At 49.0% G+C, this 19,734-nt stretch overlaps 1 protein-coding gene across 1 annotated transcript in view; it reads left to right on the forward strand.

Annotated features, from left to right (window-relative positions):
* MGAT4B (alpha-1,3-mannosyl-glycoprotein 4-beta-N-acetylglucosaminyltransferase B) overlaps window positions 1-19,734 on the forward strand; it is a 56,147-nt gene that overhangs the window by 21,578 nt on the left and 14,835 nt on the right. Inside the window, exons 2-3 of the mRNA XM_068162507.1 lie at window positions 18,159-18,338; window positions 19,043-19,183. Of these exons, the coding sequence (XP_068018608.1) occupies window positions 18,159-18,338; window positions 19,043-19,183 (321 nt within the window). The remainder of the gene's footprint in view (window positions 1-18,158; window positions 18,339-19,042; window positions 19,184-19,734) is intronic.

Below are 19,734 nucleotides of genomic sequence, written 5' to 3' on the forward strand. Positions count from 1 at the left end.
TGGGAATGTTGTCAGCAGTGGCAGAGAAGGATGCCAGGCTGCTTGCTTTTTTTGTTGTTGTTGTTATTCTTCATAGTGAAGCCATACAGAGTCCATCCAAGGGCCTCATGGCAAGGGTTTAAGTAGCTCTCAAGCATGCATGGACTCATTGTTGAAGCCATGGAGTAGGCAACCTACTCAAAGTACAGGGTGAGGTTCTCAAAGTACAGGGTGAGGTTCTCCAAGTACAGGCTGAGTTTGTACACCTATGTTAATTCCTGACTTTACTACTAAGTTGTATTAAAAATAAAAGGAATGAAATCATTCTGGCACACTCCAGTAGCTACAGCACTTGGAAACTCTTCAGCTTCTCTCTTTTCTCTTCCCAAGAATAGTTGCAACACTTTTTTTTTTGTCTCCTTTTTTAGGACTTTGTCCTAATAATTACATCTGTGAAGATCCACTGGGATGGGTTATCCCACAAGCAGGATGATGCCCTTAAATGGAAACTAAGCTGCTGCAACAGCCAAAGTCTGGGGAGACAAAAAAAAAATGTCATTGTGGGAAAACTTAAAGCTGCTGAGCATGGCATGGCTGAGTCCATGCCATGGAGCTGCGAGGTCAGGAAACGCTTGCTGGTGTGAAGAGGAAATGCTTGTGTCTTCTGAAGTGCTTGCTGCATTTGTTTTGTTTTAATTGCTGTGAAAATAGGGAAACACACCTCTAATAAAGCACCCCTCAGGCACCCTCCCTAGAGCGGATGGGAGGCGTGAGAAAGCATCCGAGGGAGATGGGGAAGCCAGTCTTGCTTTGTCAGCTCTTCAAGTTCTTTGCTGGCTCCTGCTCTTTCCCTTCCCCCCCACCCCAAGCTGGTGGTGGTGCAGGTCACAGAATCACAGCATCAATAAGGTTGGAAATGACTTCAGAGCATCAAGTCCAACCTATCACCCAACACCTCATGACTAACTAAACCATGGCTCCAAGTGCCACATCCAATCCCTTTTTGACCACTTCCAGGGATGGTGACTCCACCTGGGCAGCACATCCCAATGGCAAATAACTCTGTGAAGAACTTTCTCCTCACCTCCAGCCTAAACCTCCCCTGGCACAGCTTGAGACTGTGTCCTCTTGTTCTGGTGCTGGCTGCCTGGGAGAAGAGACCAACCCCCACCTGGCTACAACCTCCCTTCAGGGAGTTGTAGACAGCAATAAGGTCTCCCCTGAGCCTCCTCTTCTCCAGGCTAAACAACCCCAGCTCCCTCAGCCTCTCCTCACAGGGCTGTGCTCCAGAGCTCTCCCCAGCCTGGTTGCCCTTCTCTGGACACATTCAGGTGTCTCAGTGTCCTTCTTAAATTGAGGGGCCCAGAACTGGTCCTCCCCAGGCTGCCTGGCCAGTTCTCTGGCCCTGCTGCCTCTCGGCCAATAATTTGGGCTAAATAATCCAATTAAGCTTTGCAGCTTACATAATGCTCTTGGCTTGAGGCAGCAGCCAGACTGATGAGGATACAAAACACATCTGGAATAGTGTTCTAAACATACCACCAAGGCTAGAGCCAAAAAGATTTGGACAGATTTGCTCATAGGCACAAGATGTCCTTTGAACAGCAGGACATGTGCCTACGGTCTCCTTGCTGAAGGAGCTGAAGGTAGAAAATGCTCCTAGCCAGACACTGTTGCCCTGGCTGGGAAGCTTAATTGGCTTTCCTCCTCCTATCGCTTTGCCTTTGGAAGATCATCTGGCTCTTCATCTTTAGCTCTGGGGGAATCAGCCAGTCCCTGTAGGATGGTGATCAGAAACCAACCCGTGTTTCAAAGGTGGGAAGGATCATAGAATCATAGAATTGTTAGGATTGGAAGGGACCTCAAGGATCACCTAGTTCCAATCCCCCTGCCATGGGCAGGGAGAGCTCACTCTAGGATCACCACCATCACTTAACCTGACTTATTATCTGGTACCCATCACAGGAGTTGTTTCAACTGAAATGTAATTTGGGGTAGAACTGGAATACAGCTCCAAAGAAACAGTCAAGGGTGTTTGCTGAGAATTCATCCTAACACTGGCAGGCTATGCTGATGGTTAAGGACACTTACTGGTGAAACCTGGGCATTTTACCTCAGCTTGAGGGTCAGGGAGAAAGAAGAACTCAACAATTCTGTGTTTGAAGCAGTGTGCCCAGCACAAACCTAGAGGAAAAGCAGTGCAGGTTTTAGAACTCTCAGTCTGTTCTGCTGCTGATCTTCCTTACTCCCAGTAGGGACGTGATGGGCATTCGCAGCAGAGTGGATCTCCCTGTGTGTGCAGTGATGTGCTCTCCTAGTCTGATGGTAAGGAATTTATTTGTCTTTGCAGGTGTGCAAGGCTGGCTTAGCACTCGCATCCTGCCCACTCCTGGGCACTTGCACAACTGCCAGCACCCTCCAAATCTGGGCTAGGGAAGGGCTGCAGGAGTATAGAACCACAGAGTCACAGAATGTTAGGGGTTGGAGGGGACCTTGAGCCAGTCCAACCCCCCTGCTAGAGCTGGGTCACCTAGAGCAGATCACCCAGGTGGGTTTTGAGTATCTCCAGAGAGGGAGACTCCACAACCCCTCTGGGCAGCCTGTAAATACCATCCCCCCCAAAAGCTGATGTGCCACACACACAGCTGTCAGGCTTGTCTCTGGGAAAACATATACAGGGAATTACTGCAGTCAGTCTGCTCTGGCTGGGTGGAAAATGAGTGGTGCCAGGGCTGCAGGGATGCCAGAGGTGATTTGGCAGAAGGGGATTGTTCCAGTCCCACTGGGCACAATGATGCAACTCTGTGGCTTTTCTGATACCAGCTTGGTGTTTGAAGTGGTTTGGTCACTTCCAGGCAGTACCCAGGGTTAGGTCCCAGGGCAAACCCCACAGCACAGTGGGTGTGGGGCACTGAGCAGCTCTGCTTGGGGCTGTCCCAGTTCGCACCAGCATGAGGCTAATAAACACTCAACCCACACTGGTGGCATCTAGGATCTCTTTGATGTCACTGCACTGGCAAGGTTTACTCTGGCTTGTTATGGAAAACTGGATACATTTTTTTCCCCCAGTGTACAGATTTACAAGGCTGTCAGAATGTCTCTGCTCTCACCAGGCTTTGGCCATAGCCATGGGATCCTTCTAGGATTATCTTCACAGTCATAAATACCTACATCCAAAGTGATGATGTTAAAGTGATGATGTTAGAGTTTATACATTGCAGTTTTTCCCATGGTCATAAAACTAGATAATAAGTTCCCCCAAAGAAGCTGAGTGGCTTGAACACTCCTCCCAGCCCAGGACAGCGCTGGGTCTCACTCATTGCGCTGCTCCTCTCCAGACATGGATTTGCTGGAGATGATGACACAGCTCTACCTCCACTTCTTCCACACTGCTATTGTATCTGACAGACTGGCTGCCCTCTCTTGATGTTTTTTTATGCCTAAAGAGGAGGAAAATTGGATTAGATTTTTCACAGCAAGGCACAGCAGTGATCCTGGGTGACGAAGCAGATCTGTGCATGGGAAGCTGGGTGCAGGGTAAGTTATTAACAGGGGACTCATCCCAGGTGATTTGCTTTATGGGCACCTCCTAAGGGCACTCCAAAGGCTAAACATTTCTTCCTGTGCTCACATGACAGCTTTTAGTGCTTGGCAGCCTGGGTGGTCAGTGAGAGACCATCTCCAAAGCATTGTTTGGATGCCCCGGAGTACAGAGACAGCCTCTCAGGCACTACAGTCCGACAGTAAAACTCTTTGTCCAGAAGGAACAGGGGCTCAAATTGAGCTCTAACAGCTTGTGCTGCAAGTATTAAGGACAGTTTCCATCAGGGTGAGTCAAGCTGCTTTTTTTCCCCCATGCTATGTTGAGCCTTGCTCCCCCATGGTGGGATTTTCCCTGGGTTTTGACCTCCCAGCACTCCTGGGGCAGCCAGACTGCAGTGAGTGGGGTCAGGCCCTGCACTCTCTCACTCCCACTGGTGTCCTCTGCTGTGATTTCAGGCAGTTTAACTCCTTCAGTACGAGCTGTGGCTTTGCTCAGCTGTGCTTGGGCTTCATCTTATGTGAAAGTCATTTCTGTCCTCTGCCTTCACCCAGCAGCTGTGGCTCCTCCAGTGCTCTGTGCTCTCTCTCTCGTCTTCTCCTCACACCTCCCTGAGTTTAAAAACGTCTGAGCTCTTGGTCTGAGTATCTCAGCAAATCCTCCTGTCCCAGTATAAAGCTGACTGATTGATTGATTTCATCCTGAGGAACAGCTGGGGATCACAGAATCAGAATGGTTTAGGTTGGAAGGGACCTTTAAAGGTCATCTATTCAAACCTCCCCCCCCCCCAACAGTGAGATCTTCAACTAGATCAGGTTGCTCAGAGCCCAGTCCAATCTGACTTGAAATATTTCCAGGGATGGGGCATCTACCACCTCTCTGGGCAGCATGTTGGACCTACCCAGCTCTCTGGGTAGCCTATTGACAACCACTGGATGGCAGGACACTGCTGGGGGGGAGCCATGGCTGGATGCTGCAGCACTGTGGTCTCCAGACAGCCCAATTCAACCTCCTGTGTGTGCTCCTGGGAGGATGTATGTCTGTGCTGGTGCTTAAAATGCAACTGTTTAGTCATAGAAAACTCTCTCCATAGGCTTTGATGCTGCTGGGCACAGGTCATGTGTTGCCAGGAGGAGAGTGGGGCTCTTCCCCTCGCAGCAGGCAGCCCATGCATCTCACATTCTCCTTGCAGCACCTAAACATGTCAAACCGAATCTTTCTGTAACGTAGCTTCCCTCTGGGTGGAAAATCTGGAAAACTGAGCCCCAGCAGCCCACGCAGCAATTAGCATTACCTTATATATGCCACCAGTAAAGGTAACGGTGTGTGAAACACTGAGAACCCAAATGCATTTAAATAGATGTGTTGGAGGGAAATGGGAGGCGGGAGGTGCACATCTCCCCTCACAGCAGGCATCAAGTGTCCTCTGCCAGGACTAAATGGCACTTTAGGAATAGTCATGAGATTAAGGATAAACACCACGGCCTTGTGGTCCCAGACAACGGGAAGCATACCTATTTTCGGTGGTGGTAAGCAGCGTTCTGTCAGGCTGGATGCATTGTCTTGAAGCCATTAGGTACAGTTACTGTTGCAAGAAAGCAAAAGCTCTGGGGATGTGGTTTCACAACCCATTTAAGCAGCTCTCTGTTTGGGCTCTTGTCCAAAAGGGCATCCTGATCCCCATGTGCTTCCTTTGCAGCGCTGGCTCAGTGGTATCTGGCCAAAAATGAAGCCTACAACAAGGATGTTTTGTTTTCCAGCTGATTGAGCCCATGGATATGGTGGGCCATGGGGCTGCAGGGGTGTTGGTGCTGTCCAAAAAGAGGCACGTTTTGGCAAGCCTGGCTTGAGATTACCTAAAGTCACCCTGCCTGGAGCTTGGCTTGAGCAAGTAGGAGATGCCAGTAACATTTCTGAGCAGCAGCTTGTTGAGAAGCTTTCAGGCATCGTTTAATAATCAGCCAAAGGTCTTAGCAGTAGGACACCCTTGTAGTCAGCATCCTCCTCCTCCCCCAGCTGTTTATTTTCTACCCTTGAAATGTCCTGCAACCCCCACCTTGTGCTGTGCCATCACATCTGTGGTGCCTCACAGCAGAGCTGGGCTGCTAGAATAATGCTGCTGCTGCTGTGGCTGGCACAGGGCTGGCAGATAGGCAGCTAAGCTGCTGTTGGGTGTGGGACCCAGCTCTGGGTTAGTCCCTGTGGTTTTGAACAGGGAACAGTTTACACTGCTGCAGGTTGCTGTTGCTGGCAAGTGGGGAACTCTCTCTTGCTTGTCCTTCCAGTGAGGTGTGTTCTGCTGGGGGACAAAAAAGAGGATTTTTCTCTCTTTTTGCAGTCTAAAGCAGGCTGGTGTGGGTTTTTTTTTGGGGGGGGGAGTGTTGACATTAGCTGATAACCCTTTCTCATGTTTTCTTGGCTGCTGAAAGAGAAAAGGGAGAAGTGGGTCTCTTCCTACTCCTCTTAGCAGTATGTTTTTCTTCCCAGGAATTATCCTAGCCTATAAAATGAAACAAGAGCCCTCAGATAGCATCAATCCTTATAGCTGGTCTGAGAGTGCTCTTTAATGGCAATGTCTTGTTTTCCTCTGGAGGGAAGGAAATGTACCCCATTAAGTGCTCACGTTACAAGCCCTGCACCCTGGGGGATAAATATTTCAAATATTAATGCTGAGTAATTTTTAAAAGGTTCTGGATGCATTTTTATTTTAAGCATCCTGCAAATTATTTAAGGCTTCTGAAGCAAAAGGCAATTCAGATCAGCTCAGCCCCCTGATCAGTGTGTGGTGACTTGAAAAACCTGCTCCTCCCCACCAGCAGGGCTGTGGGGCTTTGGGACAGTAGGGAAGGTGCCTTCTGTCGGCTGCTGCGGTGGACAGGATGCACAATTTGCATAGATTGCAGGGCAAAGGGAATGCTCTGAACATCTTTTCACTCTAAGGCAGTCACATGCATTGCAAATGAGTTACTCTTTGGGGAAAAAAAGAAGTCAAACCTGACTTGTGCTGAAGTTCTCAGCTAGTAACATCAGCAGAGCCAGCGACTCCAGCCAGAACTGCTGTGATTTCCTTGATATCCCTCTACTTGGTACATTGCTCTAACTTTTCCATATGTGTTTGCTGATTTATACTTCATTTTGCTGTTGCAAATTTCTTTCATCCCCCTCAGCCATGCCAAGAGCTACATATGTTATTGATTAAACACGTTCCCCCTGTTCCAGGATCTCGGCTGTTCTGAGGCTGCTGCTAACTTCAGCGGAACGCCGAGCGCGATGGTCGAGCCGTGCAAGGAGGTGCAGAAACACAACCTCCTGCCACTTATGGCTGCTAATCAATAAGTTATCCATCCATTTGTAAAGTGGAACTGGTTTTTTCCCCCACACACACACCTGCCCCTGCTGCATCTCTCCCGAGATGGGCTGAGCTTGCCGATCAGCTGTGCGGTCTGTCAGCTGTGAAGTCCTGGTGACTCGCGGTGGTTGGTTGTGGGGGGATGATGATGATGATGATGATGATGGAGTTTAGTAATGTTGGGAGGAGGATTAACACAAATTTCATCTCAACTCCTTCACAGGCAATTAGTGACAGCTGCTGCTAGGAAAGGGCGTGATGATTAACACAGTGACCTTTGCAAAGATCAGCTTCCCTTCTGGGGGGGGTTCCTTTCCGATGGACTTGCAAGCTATTAGCGCCAGGCACAGCGTGGGATGTGTTGGGTGCTTTGGGGTTTGGTGGAGGGAGGCCTCTCTTTCATTATTAATGTAATTAGGTTGTAATAAAAATGGTTTTCTTGTTAGCTGTGAGGCATCAGCTCTGCTTCACCGTTTTCTCCTTTAAAGCTCTAGAGCTGGGTCTTGCCAGCACCCGTGGGGATGTGGTCCTGTGACCTCCGGTCATCAGCTGTTTCCTCAGGGTTGTTCTGGTTCAGGAGATTTTACTCACTAGCTTTGGGTACTCAGTGAGAGAACGAGGCAAAAGGGAAAGAAATCCAGTCTGGAGGTTTGCAGATGGTGAGAACCAAGCGAATCCAACTTGGGTCTTTATTGCATGTGATGGTTTGCAATCCTGCATGAAACTGAGAGCCACAAGTGACAAGTAAAACACCACATGGCATGGCCAGTGCCAGGACTGATGTGCTGGACCTCTATGATGATGAGGCTGCTGCAGGTTCCTGCAACTGCATTTTCAATACAGGAGAGCAACCCACTTTCTGCTGTGAGTCTGTCCCCTCTGCCTTTAGGTGCACCCAAGAGCATTTTCCCTGCCCATGTCACAGCAGGATGTTGCATTAGGTAACTGCATCTTCTTTTTCACCATAGACAGGTTGGCTCGGTCAGGACTGACCACATGTGCAAGCTCCCAGTCTTTCCCACTCCTCTTCCCCCCCCCTTTCTGTCCACCCCTCACCCAGGTTTGCCTGTGTGATGTCCTCACTTAATAATCCTGTAGAGCTGCAATTATTTCGAGGTTTAATGACCCATGATTTCTGTAATGCTTTATTTTGCTCACTTTCAGCATGTTTTTATTCCCCAACCAAATAAAGAGTATTAAAAAACCCACACACTAAGAACAAAGCCTTTGCTTTCCATTTGAGAGAAAAATGCTTGGAAAGCTGTATTCCTGCTGCACAGGTAAATAATTAGACTGCTAATGAATTAGTTTTGCTTTGAAGGAGAAAGCTGTACTGTTCCTTGTTAGGTTGTGAGGAGAGACACAGAAATTTGGAATACTTCTCCCAAGAAACAGGGGAAGAGGCTGAGGGAGCTGGGGTTGCTTAGCCTGGAGAAGAGGAGACTCAGGGGAGACCTTCTTGCTCTCTACAGCTACCTGAAGGGAGGTTGCAGCCAGGTGGGGGTTGGTCTCTTCTCCCAGGCAGCCAGCACCAGAACAAGAGGACACAGTCTCAGGCTGCACCAGGGGAGGTGTAGGCTGGATGTTAGGAGGAAGCTTTACACAGAGAGAGTGATTGCCCATTGGAATGGGCTGCCTGGGGAGGTGGTGGAGTCACCATCACTGGAGTTATCACAGTGTTGCTAAGGTTGGAAGAGACCTCAAGGATCATCAAGTCCAACCTATCACCACAGACCTCATGACTAGACCATGGCACCAAGTGCCACGTCCAATCCCCTCTTGAACACCTCCAGGGATGGTGTTCAGGAGGAGACTTGATAGGGTGCTTGGTTGCATGGTTTAGTTGGTTAGATGGTGTTGGATGATAGTTTGGACACAATGATCTTGAAGGTCTCTTCCAACCTGGTCTGGTCTGGTCTATTCTATTCTATTCTATTCTATTCTATTCTATTCTATTCTATTCTATTCTATTCTATTCTATTCTATTCTATTCTATTCTATTCTATTCTATTCTATTCTATTCTATTCTATTCTATTCTATTCTGGGATTGCCAGTCTGGAGGAGGCTTGGAAGCACTGGCAGGGCAGGGATTTACCCCACCTTGGTCCCAGCCCCATCTCGTGGTGTCTCTGTGCTTGCTGCAGCTTCCAGCCCTTTGCTGTTCTCTCCATTCCTGCCACACATTTCCTTTTATCAGCTTCAGATTAATATTTGAGCTGAATGGTTAGTTACTCCTGTATGTTTGAGACAAGGTGAATGGAAGCCTGTGATGTATTTTCATTCTATCACTCTGGTTTACATGTTTTTCATCATGAGCCCTATTATTATGCCCACCCTAAGATGAATAATCTCATTATTATTGTTTCTCTCCTCACAGAGCAGGGTTGTGTTTGGGTTTTTTTTCAGGCCTTTGATCATTCTCATCACCCTCTTCTAAAGCCCCTTTTAAATCTGTAATAATACCCTTGTTGTTGGTTTTTTTTTAGATGAGGTGAAAACTATTCTGGGATTAGGCAGCATTATTTTAACAGTGCTGTAATCTTCATACTATTATTTCCTCTCCTGTTCATTAAGCAAACTAACAGCTTGCTTGCCTCCCTCTACATCCTCCTGCTTGTTTTTCTTTCACTGGAATGCTGCTGCCTGCACAGCAGCAGCAGCAGCATCAAGACACTCTGATGTTCTTGGTCTCCTTCCTACTTCATAGAGTTAATTAAGAGCCAGGTGAAAAATACCTTGATTCCCCCTGATGAATTTGCACCTCTCAGGTTTGGTGTTAATGTGACATTCTCCAGCCTTTTTCTCCTGGTCATTTGCTTCTTTTCTGGCTTTGACAAACTTCTCTCCAGGCTCAGCTATTTGGCTACTTGACAAATTCATCTCCTTCTCCAGACCCTCACTGCAGCTATTAGGCAGTGGGTTTAATACCGGTCCCTATGGCTCCCTCTGCATGGTTAACCTTTTGCTGTGATGAAAATTCTCTATTTCATTTCATCTTCGTTCCCCTCCTTAGCAGTTTTCCAGCAAAGTGAGTTGCCATCTGATTTCTGCATCTTGTGAAATCCCTTGGAAAGGGTTGATCAGCCCCCCGGGGAAATCAGGACTGGTTCCTCCCGCAGAAGCTGCCGCTGGTGGTTTCTACCTGCTGGGGATTTCCGTGCCCGGCAGTGCTTCTGTTTGGTGCTCAGGAAGACCCAGGGGATTGGCAGTGATCTCAGAGCTCTTTGTACGGTTCAGTGTGATTCCCCCAGGGAGCTGCGCTGCAGAAAGGGATCCCAAACCTGCTCTGCAAGTACCTGAGAGTGGTCTGACAGCTTCTGCCGCCTTCTCTGCCCCGATCCAAGACATTTTAGGCGTAAGTGATGGGCATCATTGCTTGCTTCCCTAATTGCTGAGGTTCTATATCCTTGCTTTGCAGCCTGCATGCCTCCTGCAGCTCCTTGGGGGAGCGTTTTGGCTCTGGGTGCAGGCAGCCCTACAACTTGCTCTCCTCTTTGAAAGGGAGATCATAATGTTTGCCATCCATGTCATGGTTCACCATCCTCATACTGGGAAATCTACTCATCCCCATCCTTGAAAACTTGCTACTTAGGGCTTTGAAAGTTAAAAACAAACCCAAGCCCAACCCAACAAAAAACACAACCCCAAACTTTCTGTGAGTTTGTTTTGGGGTTTTTGTTTGTTGGGGGTTTGTTGTTGTTAAAGGATCTCTGTGAATGTCTGAACTGTGAATGTCTCAGCTGCAAACAGTTGCTCCTGCTTTGGAATAATAAGGTGCAAGGGGTATGTGTTTTCCTCTCTCCTTCTAAGGACATATGTGCTGAGACAACATTAAGCTCCAGCCAGGAGACATGCAAGAGGGATATGATTAAAACCTACTGCTGCAAGAGGAAGGAATGGTGATTTCAGGGTACCCCTATTCCCTGGGTAGAGCCTGTCAGTGAGGAGATGCATTGCATCTCTATTTCATTGCAGGGAGCTGTGGAAGGCTGAGGTGCTGTTAAGTGCAGCCCAGGCTCTTATTAAATGGCTGTATTAAAAAAAACACACACCCCCCCTCAGACTGCAGCTGGTGGAGGCAGTGGCTTTGTTTGAGGATCATTTTTTCAGACAAGCTGACTTTTAATAAGCCTCTTGTGCCAGCTCAGCATGACAGTGCTGGGGTGGGATACTCCTGCCCAGCAGCTCGCTCAGGTGCAGCCCAAGAGCTGCCATGGCACTGGGCTGAGTGGCTGGGTGGGTGCTGGCTGTGAAGGGTCACTCCTGCTGCTATTGCCAGCACCTTTTACTGGCTGTGGAGGCTGGCTGCTGGTTTTTGTAACATGTCAGAGACCCTGGTACTGCAGAATGGTGCTGCTTGCACCCAGGACGGTGCTTGAGCTCAGGCTGTAAGTTGGGGGAGCAGCGATGGCACCAAGGTGTGTGTTGGGGTGATGGTGGCATCGAAATACATCACTCAGGTCCAGTTCAGGATAGCACACACAGTGTGTACTGACTGGACTGAAACAAAGTGTAAATAAAGGGCAGGGGATGAACGTGTTCTATCTTCTGTAGGCTATTTTGAGGGCTGCTTTGGCTGCTCATGGCTGTAACAATGGTTCTGGGGCTTGTCCACCACCACTGTAATGCAGCTCTTTTGCTTAGGCTGGATATTAGGAAGAAATTCTTCACAGAGAGAGAGATTGGCCATTGGAATGTGCTGCCTGGGGAGGTGGTGGAATCACCATCCCTGGAGGTGTTTAGGAAGAGGCTTGATGGGGTGCTTGGTCCCATGGTTTAGTTGATTAGATGGTGTTGGATGATGGGTTGGACACAATGATCTTGAAGGTATCTTCCAACATGGTCTGGTCTGGTCTGGTCTGGTCTGGTCTACTCTACTCTACTCTACTCTATTCTTTCAGCTGGGAAATCCACATGCCACCTCCTTCCTTCCCTGGTCCCTGCCCTTCCTGCTGCTCTCTGCACCTACAGCTGTCCTCTTAACAATCATGAGCATTCTGCTGGTCCTAAACCCTCTGCTTCCCATGTTACTTTTTTGTCCATGTGTTAACTACAAATTGTAACATTGATAGCATAAACAACCTTGGAAAAGTTTCTCTACCTTACCATAAAGAAGCTCAAGGTCTCTTTTAAGAGGCAGCAGCTAGAAAATGTCTGGTTGGAGTCAGTATCCAGGTGGTTTGGGACACAGTGGAGCTGTAAATGCCACATGATGTTTGCTGAATAAAGCACCCTGTTTGCTGTCTGGCAAGGGCACTGCTGAAATGCTCTTTCTTTCTTTCTGTGGGGATGAAGCAGCCCCCAGCAGAGTCACTGCAAGGGCTGGAGCCTTTTGGGAGGTCCACCCTGCCAGGTAACGTCGGTCCCCGAAATCTGGCCTTGACTGTGTTGGATTTGTTGCTTGGCATATCTTGGTGCTCAGTTCCTTAAGGGAAACCAAGTCCTCAGTGGCTGCAAGCATCCTAAGGTGCCAAAACACTTCTGATTTTGAAAGATGAATCTAAGGCTGAGCACAATGATCTGCTGGCTTGTGGAAGGGGAGATGATGTATATCTCATCTTGCTCGTCTTACAGGAGCACAGTTAGAGCTTCTTTAGATTGGAAGGGAAAAGCCTGCTGGGGATTCATCCTGCCTGGCAATGGCAGTGACTTTTGGGGTGTGTTTTGGTTGCTGAAGTATCCTCCCTTTTTCTTTTTGCTGCTTGAGACAGTGTTTTTACTGTCACAACTTACCTGTAGCTCCATGGACCCCAGCAGAGTCGCTTCCCTGGGGCTTGGTGGGGGCTACTTTGGGGGTTTATTGTTGGTGACTGTCTAGGACTGGTCTCTGGAAGGGCAATATTGTGCTGTTAATGGGATGGAATGCTTATTGTAGAGTTCCTGCTGCTTTCTGTGTACCTGTGCAAGGTGCCTGACCTCTCTGTGCCCCACTAGCTGTCACATTGCCATGTAAAGCAGGACTAAGGGTTTTGACATCTCAGGGGCTGGATTTCATTCACTGGTAGGATGTAGTAACTCCTTCTATCCACTTCAATAGTCTGGTGAAATTCTGTTAGCCAAATACCTAATGAATGCTGTGATTCAATCAGGGCAAATCTAGAGCATAATGCACAGAGTGATGCCAACATTATAGAAATCATGAAACATCCAAACCAAATCCCTGATCACCATCTAACTCCAGGAGTGCCTGCAAATGCCTGGGGACCAAGTGAGCTGTGGGCAGCCCAGGTGTCTGGCTGGGCTGGGGACAGTGGTGAGCTGGGGTGGGATGGCTCAGCAGCTTGGTTCCCCTTGCTTCATTGGCTGGGGTTTAGGACAGCAGATGCTGTAGCCTGAGGAGGGGGTTGTTGGTGTGCTCTGGAGTCCTCCCAGGCCCTTGCAAGTCCTGGAGGGGGAATGGTTGTTAATTAAAAGGGTGTTTTAAATAAAATGAAGGAGCACAGTCGGTGCAGAGAAGTTTTGTGTTGACAAGTGAGTTTCTGCTCCAGCTCCACCCGTGCTGTGAACTGAGGACCACACTTCATTCCATCCAGCTTGGCCCTGGGAACTCTTGTGGCAGACAGGTTAAAAGGTGCAGTTGTGCTCTTGAAGCCAAGATTTTATGAAGATAAATGGTTGGGAGGCTTGGGGGTTGGTTTTAGTCTTTTTATACTAAGTCTCTTGAAAGTCTTCCTAATGAGAAGCAAATCCAGCTAGCAAAGTCTTTGCAGTGTCTTTTGAAAAGATTGAATTGGAGAGAAATCTTTGGCTTTGGCCACCGGTCTGCTCTGCTGGGAGAGGTTATCTGCAGAGAACAAAACCAAAAGTAATTGGTCCTGAAATATGGACGTGTTTAAAATGCACCACAGGCTCCCTGGGAGGCTGGAGTGTGATTTGAAAGACTGATGCAGAATCCCTGACTGTGGATGTAGATATAGACATATGGATGACCATGTCAGATTTCAAGGTGGGGGTTTTATCAGCACTGATCTGATTTTGTGCCCATCTGCTGGTTCAGGATCAGATTAGGTATTTTGCTTTCACTCAGAAACTGACAGTGGATAAACAGAGTGGACACAGATGTTCCAGCCCTCACCTCTGCCAGCAGACATAGCTTGCACCTAATGGTCACTTAAATGAGAATGAAGCTACAGACTTCTCCATCACTGAGAAATACTTTGTATTAAAAGGAATCTGTCTTGGATGGGGGGAAAAAAACAACAACTTTGGGAAGCTGCAGGTCAGCTCTGCAGAGCTCACTTAAGGCACCTAGGAAGCAGCCTGTGAGCCCCACCAGTGTGTGCCCATCCATTCTGCACCACTGCTTGCCAGCTGCTGGGAGGAGAGCCCAATCAAGCCATGCCTGCCTGCTGCTTCACCAGCAGTTCACAGTGTCACTCAGCAAACCCAGCACAGGGATCTCAGCTGGTGAACCCAGCTGAAAAAAATGAAGCCTGGCAGCTGTGGCTGGGCACAGCTGGGGCAGGAGAAGGGAGCAGAGAGGGGAGATGTTGGTCAGTGAGTGATGCTCAGCCAGATGCTTCCTACGGCCACTGCCCTTCTGCCACAGGCTGCTCCTCCCTCCAGGGACACACCCCCAGATCTGAGCTCTGCTCTGGCGAGCTCAGGGATGGACAGATGGCAGCCAGTGGCCAGCTGTGCCCAGCGCCACTGTCCCTGGCCTGCAGAGAGGCAGCTTGTAGGAAACAGCTGGATGCAGACAGGAAGCTGTGCAGCCAGAGACCACTGAGTGCAAATGTTAGACCTGGCAGGGTGAGGAGTGGGCACCGGGCATGCACAGTGTGTGCTGCAAGGACTGCAAGTCTGGGAGGTTTTTGTTCTCCCACATCTGTCCTGCAGACCATCAGCCTAACGCTGAATTTCTTTCTTTATTAAAGCAGTCTATTTTGAGCCCAAAGCAAAGTGCTATCTCTCAAGAAAAAGTGAGCTGAGTCTAATTTATTTATTTTCTTTAAATATAGTTATAGCTAGGAGTTTTTGTCCTGCAGTGCTTGGAGATATTTTAAGAGCTCTGCTGTCTTCTGCTGGGAGGCAGGACAATAAATATGTAGATGGGGAGCGCTGCTGCTTTGAAAGGTAAGTAAAGGATCTGTGCTGAACTGACACTAGCTGAAAAATTTGTGCAGCCTAATTAGCAACAAATCACTTCTGTGTCCAACCTTGCTTGTAGAGATGGGAGCCAATCTCTCCCCTGCCTTATCCTCGGCTGCCCTTTGTGGCTTTCCAGAGCCTCCCCTGGCTGGGCGGCCGAGTGTTCTGCGAGGACGGCAGATCTGCATCCACGTGCCAGTGCAGAGCAGCAAGTGCAAAGTGGCATTGCTGGAAATTCCTGGGAAACTGTCTGCCAGTCCTGGGCTTTGTCTGGGACTGCTAAAGCTGTCAGTCATTGGGACTGGTAAAGCTGTCATTGGGACTGGTAGAGCTGTCGCTGGGACTGGTCACAATCGATCAGCTTTTAAATTTCATGCAATTTTAATTAAAGGATGGAAAGCCTACGAAGGCAGCAGAGCACTGGAAACAAATACAATTTCACTTCCAACCATTAGCTTGAAAAGCAGCAAATGGTTGACTGCACATCACCATTGCAGCCTAATGAAAAGTACAGCTCTCGGCTTTGGTGGGCAGGTCATTAGTGACTGAATAATCAGTGACATTTCCCTTCTAAATCTGCACAAACGAAGTGCAGTGCCCTGGAAAAAGCCATTAAGTGTACAGCCTGCCTTTACTCCGCTCCAGGTATTGCAGAACAAGATCTAATGGCAGCCTTTCGCTGTGAGCTGGCTTTGAGAGCGTCCCCAGGATCATAACCCCCTGCTATGCCCACAGCCAAATGCTTCCAGCCTTGCACAAGCACGTTCCTGCCATCACGTCGTGCAAAGACAGAGAGTGAAATTGGTGCCTTGCTGGTGTTCACAGAGGTAGCCAGTAAAAGATGCAAGTAGGAAAACCTATAATCTGGAGTACTGGGGAGTTGAAAAGAATATTCTTATGCCAGAGGTACACCAGCAGGCAAAGGTCTGGCTCATTGTGGAGTCAGTTTAAAGCCTGACAGCTCCTGTGAGTTCCCGTGGCAGGTCCCAAAGCTGGGGGCTAACCTGGTTTGCTGCAAGGGCTCAGGTGTTTGCTCGATGGCACGGCACAGGAAAGAGGAAGGACTGGTCTGGCTCATGCCTGTCCCTCAGCTTTCTCTGGGTAACACACTGTGGGGTGGGCAGAGGAATCAAATGGGTGCTCCCTCCCCCTGTGCCAGTGCCTTTGCAAATAATGCTGAAAGGTTAATAGGAGCCAGGCTGCCCTGGGAGAGGCTCTGGTGTTGAAGCAGTGAATCTTGGAGAAGGGGCTTCGGGGGAAGATGTCCCATGGGGGAAACTTTTCCTAGGCAAAGGCATTACTGGAAAGTGGACAGGGAAACACTGCTGACTTGGAAACTCTGTGCTTTGGAACTGGGTATGTCTGATCTTCAAAATCCACTTTTCTTTATGGACCCCAAAAAGAGAAGTTGTGGCTGCAGTCAGTGTATCTCGTATCACTGCCTCTGATGTGTGTTTAGCCCAGTGCAGTATGTTTGGTCATTATCTTTCCTGGTCATGTTTAGGTTAAGGATCTGCTATTCTGTAGATATATCTGCTTTGGGTGTAGTCCTGGGAGCTGTAGGCTCACTGAAAACACATGAGTGACCACAGGTAAAAGTGTATTAGCAATGAGTACTTTTCACTCATAATGGAGTAGAGAAACAGCCCAGGAATGTTCATTAATGGCTAACTGATTCCACTCCCAGCTATTGTATAGTTAGTTCTGGCTGATGGTTTTAATGTTTCAAAAGGAGATGCTCATAAGATGTTGTTTCAAAATAAAATGCTCTGTTGCCCTACCACAATTTGTGTTTTTATTTATATGTGTATCTTACATTTATGATGCATCCTCAGGGGTGTATCCCAACACTTGGATTTATAGAAGCATCCAGGCAGCTCTTGGCATGTGATGTTCTTGTGTTTCAGAGAGGTTAGATTTCCCAAATCCCTCTTGATTCTTAGAATTTGGGACTCTCTCCCAAAGCTGGAGGAGGTGCTGTCCCCACCCTCATCTCACTGCATCCCCCTGGCCAGCATCTCACTTTTCATCAGTCGGGGATCACCCAGGAGATGCTCTGCATCATCTGGAGGAGGGCTTTGAGATGCTGTCTGGGGGTTCTCCTGAATTACTCACTTGAATGCCCTTTAACTGTGCTCTTAAAACTCTTTCCTTTGTGTACCATAAGGAAACCAAAGCAAGGAGCAAGGTGGTTACAAATATTGACATTCCTTGTGTTTGTTATGGCTATCACCACCAGTGCTTTCAGTTCTTTTTCACTTGATTCCAGTTCCCCACTCCAGCAATCACCATCTCATGCACCCAAGCTGCCAAACTTCTGGGGGCACAGAAAAACCCCAGAATATTTGGCTTAAAAAAAAAAACCCTAATGGCAGCAGCTGACTCCTGTTTTCCATGTATATGGTGAAGAAGAACCACCATGCAACTTAGTTTTTGCTGCATGCTTTGGTCACAGGGAACCAGGACACATTTCTGTATGACCCAGATACCCAGGTTAAAGGGAAAAATGAGAGGAGCTTTTTAATTGTAGTTCTGCAACCTAAACAGTCTCCCCCTCCAGCCCTTGCTCCGGCCCTTGCTCCAACCCTTGCTCCGGCCCTTGCTCCAGCCCTTGCTCCAGCCCTCGCTCCAGCCCTCGCTCCAGCCCTCGCTCCAGCCCTCGCTCCGGCCCTCGCTCCAGCCCTTGTTCCAGCCCTCGCTCCGGCCCTTGCTCCAACCCTTGCTCCGGCCCTTGCTCCGGCCCTTGCTCCGGCCCTTGCTCCAGCTCTTGCTCCAGCCCTTGCTCCAGTCCTTGCTCCAGTCCTCGCTCCAGTCCTCGCTCCAGTCCTTGCTCCGGCCCTTGCTCCGGCCCTTGCTCCGGCCCTCGCTCCAGCCCTTGCTCCAGCCCTTGCTCCGGCCCTTGCTCCAGCTCTTGCTCCGGCCCTTGCTCCGGCCCTTGCTCCGGCCCTCGCTCCAGCCCTTGCTCCGGCCCTTGCTCCAGCCCTTGCTCCAGCCCTTGCTCCAGCCCTTGCTCCAGCCCTTGCTCCGGCCCTTGCTCCAGCCTTCTCATTGATAGGGGTGTGCTGGACCACAGCTCTCTAAATCCACATTTGAAGAATTGTGGAGGTGGAGGAGGTGTGAGTGATGGCCATGGCTTTTGTGCCTTCAAATCCTTCAGAGTGCAGAGGACAAAGCTTCTCTCTCTTTCCCATCCACAGGTGACATTGTGGACATCTACCAGCGGGAGTTCCTCGCCCTCCGTGACCGACTTCACGCAGCTGAGCAGGAGAGCCTGAAGCGCTCGAAGGAGCTCAACCTGGTGCTGGAGGAGATCAAGAGGGCAATCTCGGAGAAACAGGCCCTGAGGGATATAAACCGGACCTGGAGCAGCTTATCTGGTGAATACACAGAGAAGTTGAGGATCTCAGGCTGTTTTGAAGCAGTTGCTAATGAGGAGGTAGAGAGGTGTGTGTGTGTGTGTGTGCAGGGCTGCGGACAGGATGTGCTCTTCTCCCCCCCCCCAGCGTGAGCAAATTGTGGACTTGGGAACTCTTAAACTCCTCTTTAATTAGAGGTCCATATGCATCATTAAACACTGAGATTTGCCTCTGCTGAGGATGTTTGCCAATATCTCTGCTTGCTTTACGAGTTTGGGATTCTTTTTCCTCGCAAGTCATACGTGCCGTTTCCTATGGCTCTTTGAATCCATATGGAAAACAGGTACCCGAGGAGAGGGGGGAGGAAGGAGGTAGGCTGGCTGAGCACCCCCTGCCAATTTATTTGTTCTGTTGTTGTTTGGTCGTTTTTTTTAAGTTGCTCAGTTGAAGAAAATTGGATCTCTGCAGAAAGATCTGATTTGACCTTCATTTGATCTTCATTCTCCCCCCGGCCCCTTCCCAAATATTTTGGGACTTCTTTGAGGCCCTCACGGCTCCTGCTGAACTTTAATTGGGTTTGTAGTGGCATGTTAAAGGTTGGCCTGATTTTTTTTTATGACCCAGCAGTAGTCTCTGGTGGCCAGGCTGCTCTAAAAAGGCTTTTTTGCCTTGCAGTCTCTTCCTCCCTACCGTGCCTTGCAATTGATTCCCTTTTCCTTTTTAAGACGAAACCAAGTTAAAACTGTGGAATATCACCAACAAGAATGTGCTGCACCTTCCCACCATCTTCCATCATTTGCCACATTTGCTGTCAAAGGAGAACAGTCTGCAGCCAGCCGTGCATGTGGGACAGGGGCGCACTGGAGGTAAATGGGAATTAGTGCTGCTTCTGGTGCTCTTCCTCACCTTGGTGCCTGTCTCTCCCCTTTCCTCCGGGCCTGGCTGCGGTATGGATGTGAGCAGGACTGGAGGAACGGCTGCATGCATCATGCAAGCTTCCTTTGTATTGTTACATGTGGGGAGGGTAAAGCCATGTCACACCTGTGAGTCTACAGGGAACTGCTGTTTGTGCCCTTGCCCAGCACTAAAATGTTCTTGATGCTTCTGCTAGATCTTTTTTGCTGCTTTTTGTCTCCAGAGTGCTCTAGACTTTGCCTAGAAGGTGGTCAGCTGAAAGAGTAGTTTATAGGGTGCTTCATGGAGACTCCGACCTGTCTTAGGCAAATCCCATCTGGAACAGGACTTTGGTTGCCAAACAGTTCCCCCTGCTCCCAAATCCCAATCCAAAGACCTGACTTTCTGCTGCTCCCAAACTGAGGTGCTTCTGGCTGTGGAAGGGGTTTGGAGAACAAGAGTGTTCTTGAAGTTGCCATTCACAGGCTGAACAGACCCCTAGGAGGGGGAGGGATTTTAAGTC

Source organism: Melanerpes formicivorus, unplaced genomic scaffold, assembly GCF_026170545.1.
Source record: "Melanerpes formicivorus ecotype bairdi unplaced genomic scaffold, bMelFor1.0.p_v2 SCAF_2, whole genome shotgun sequence".
Lineage (NCBI taxonomy): Eukaryota > Metazoa > Chordata > Aves > Piciformes > Picidae > Melanerpes > Melanerpes formicivorus.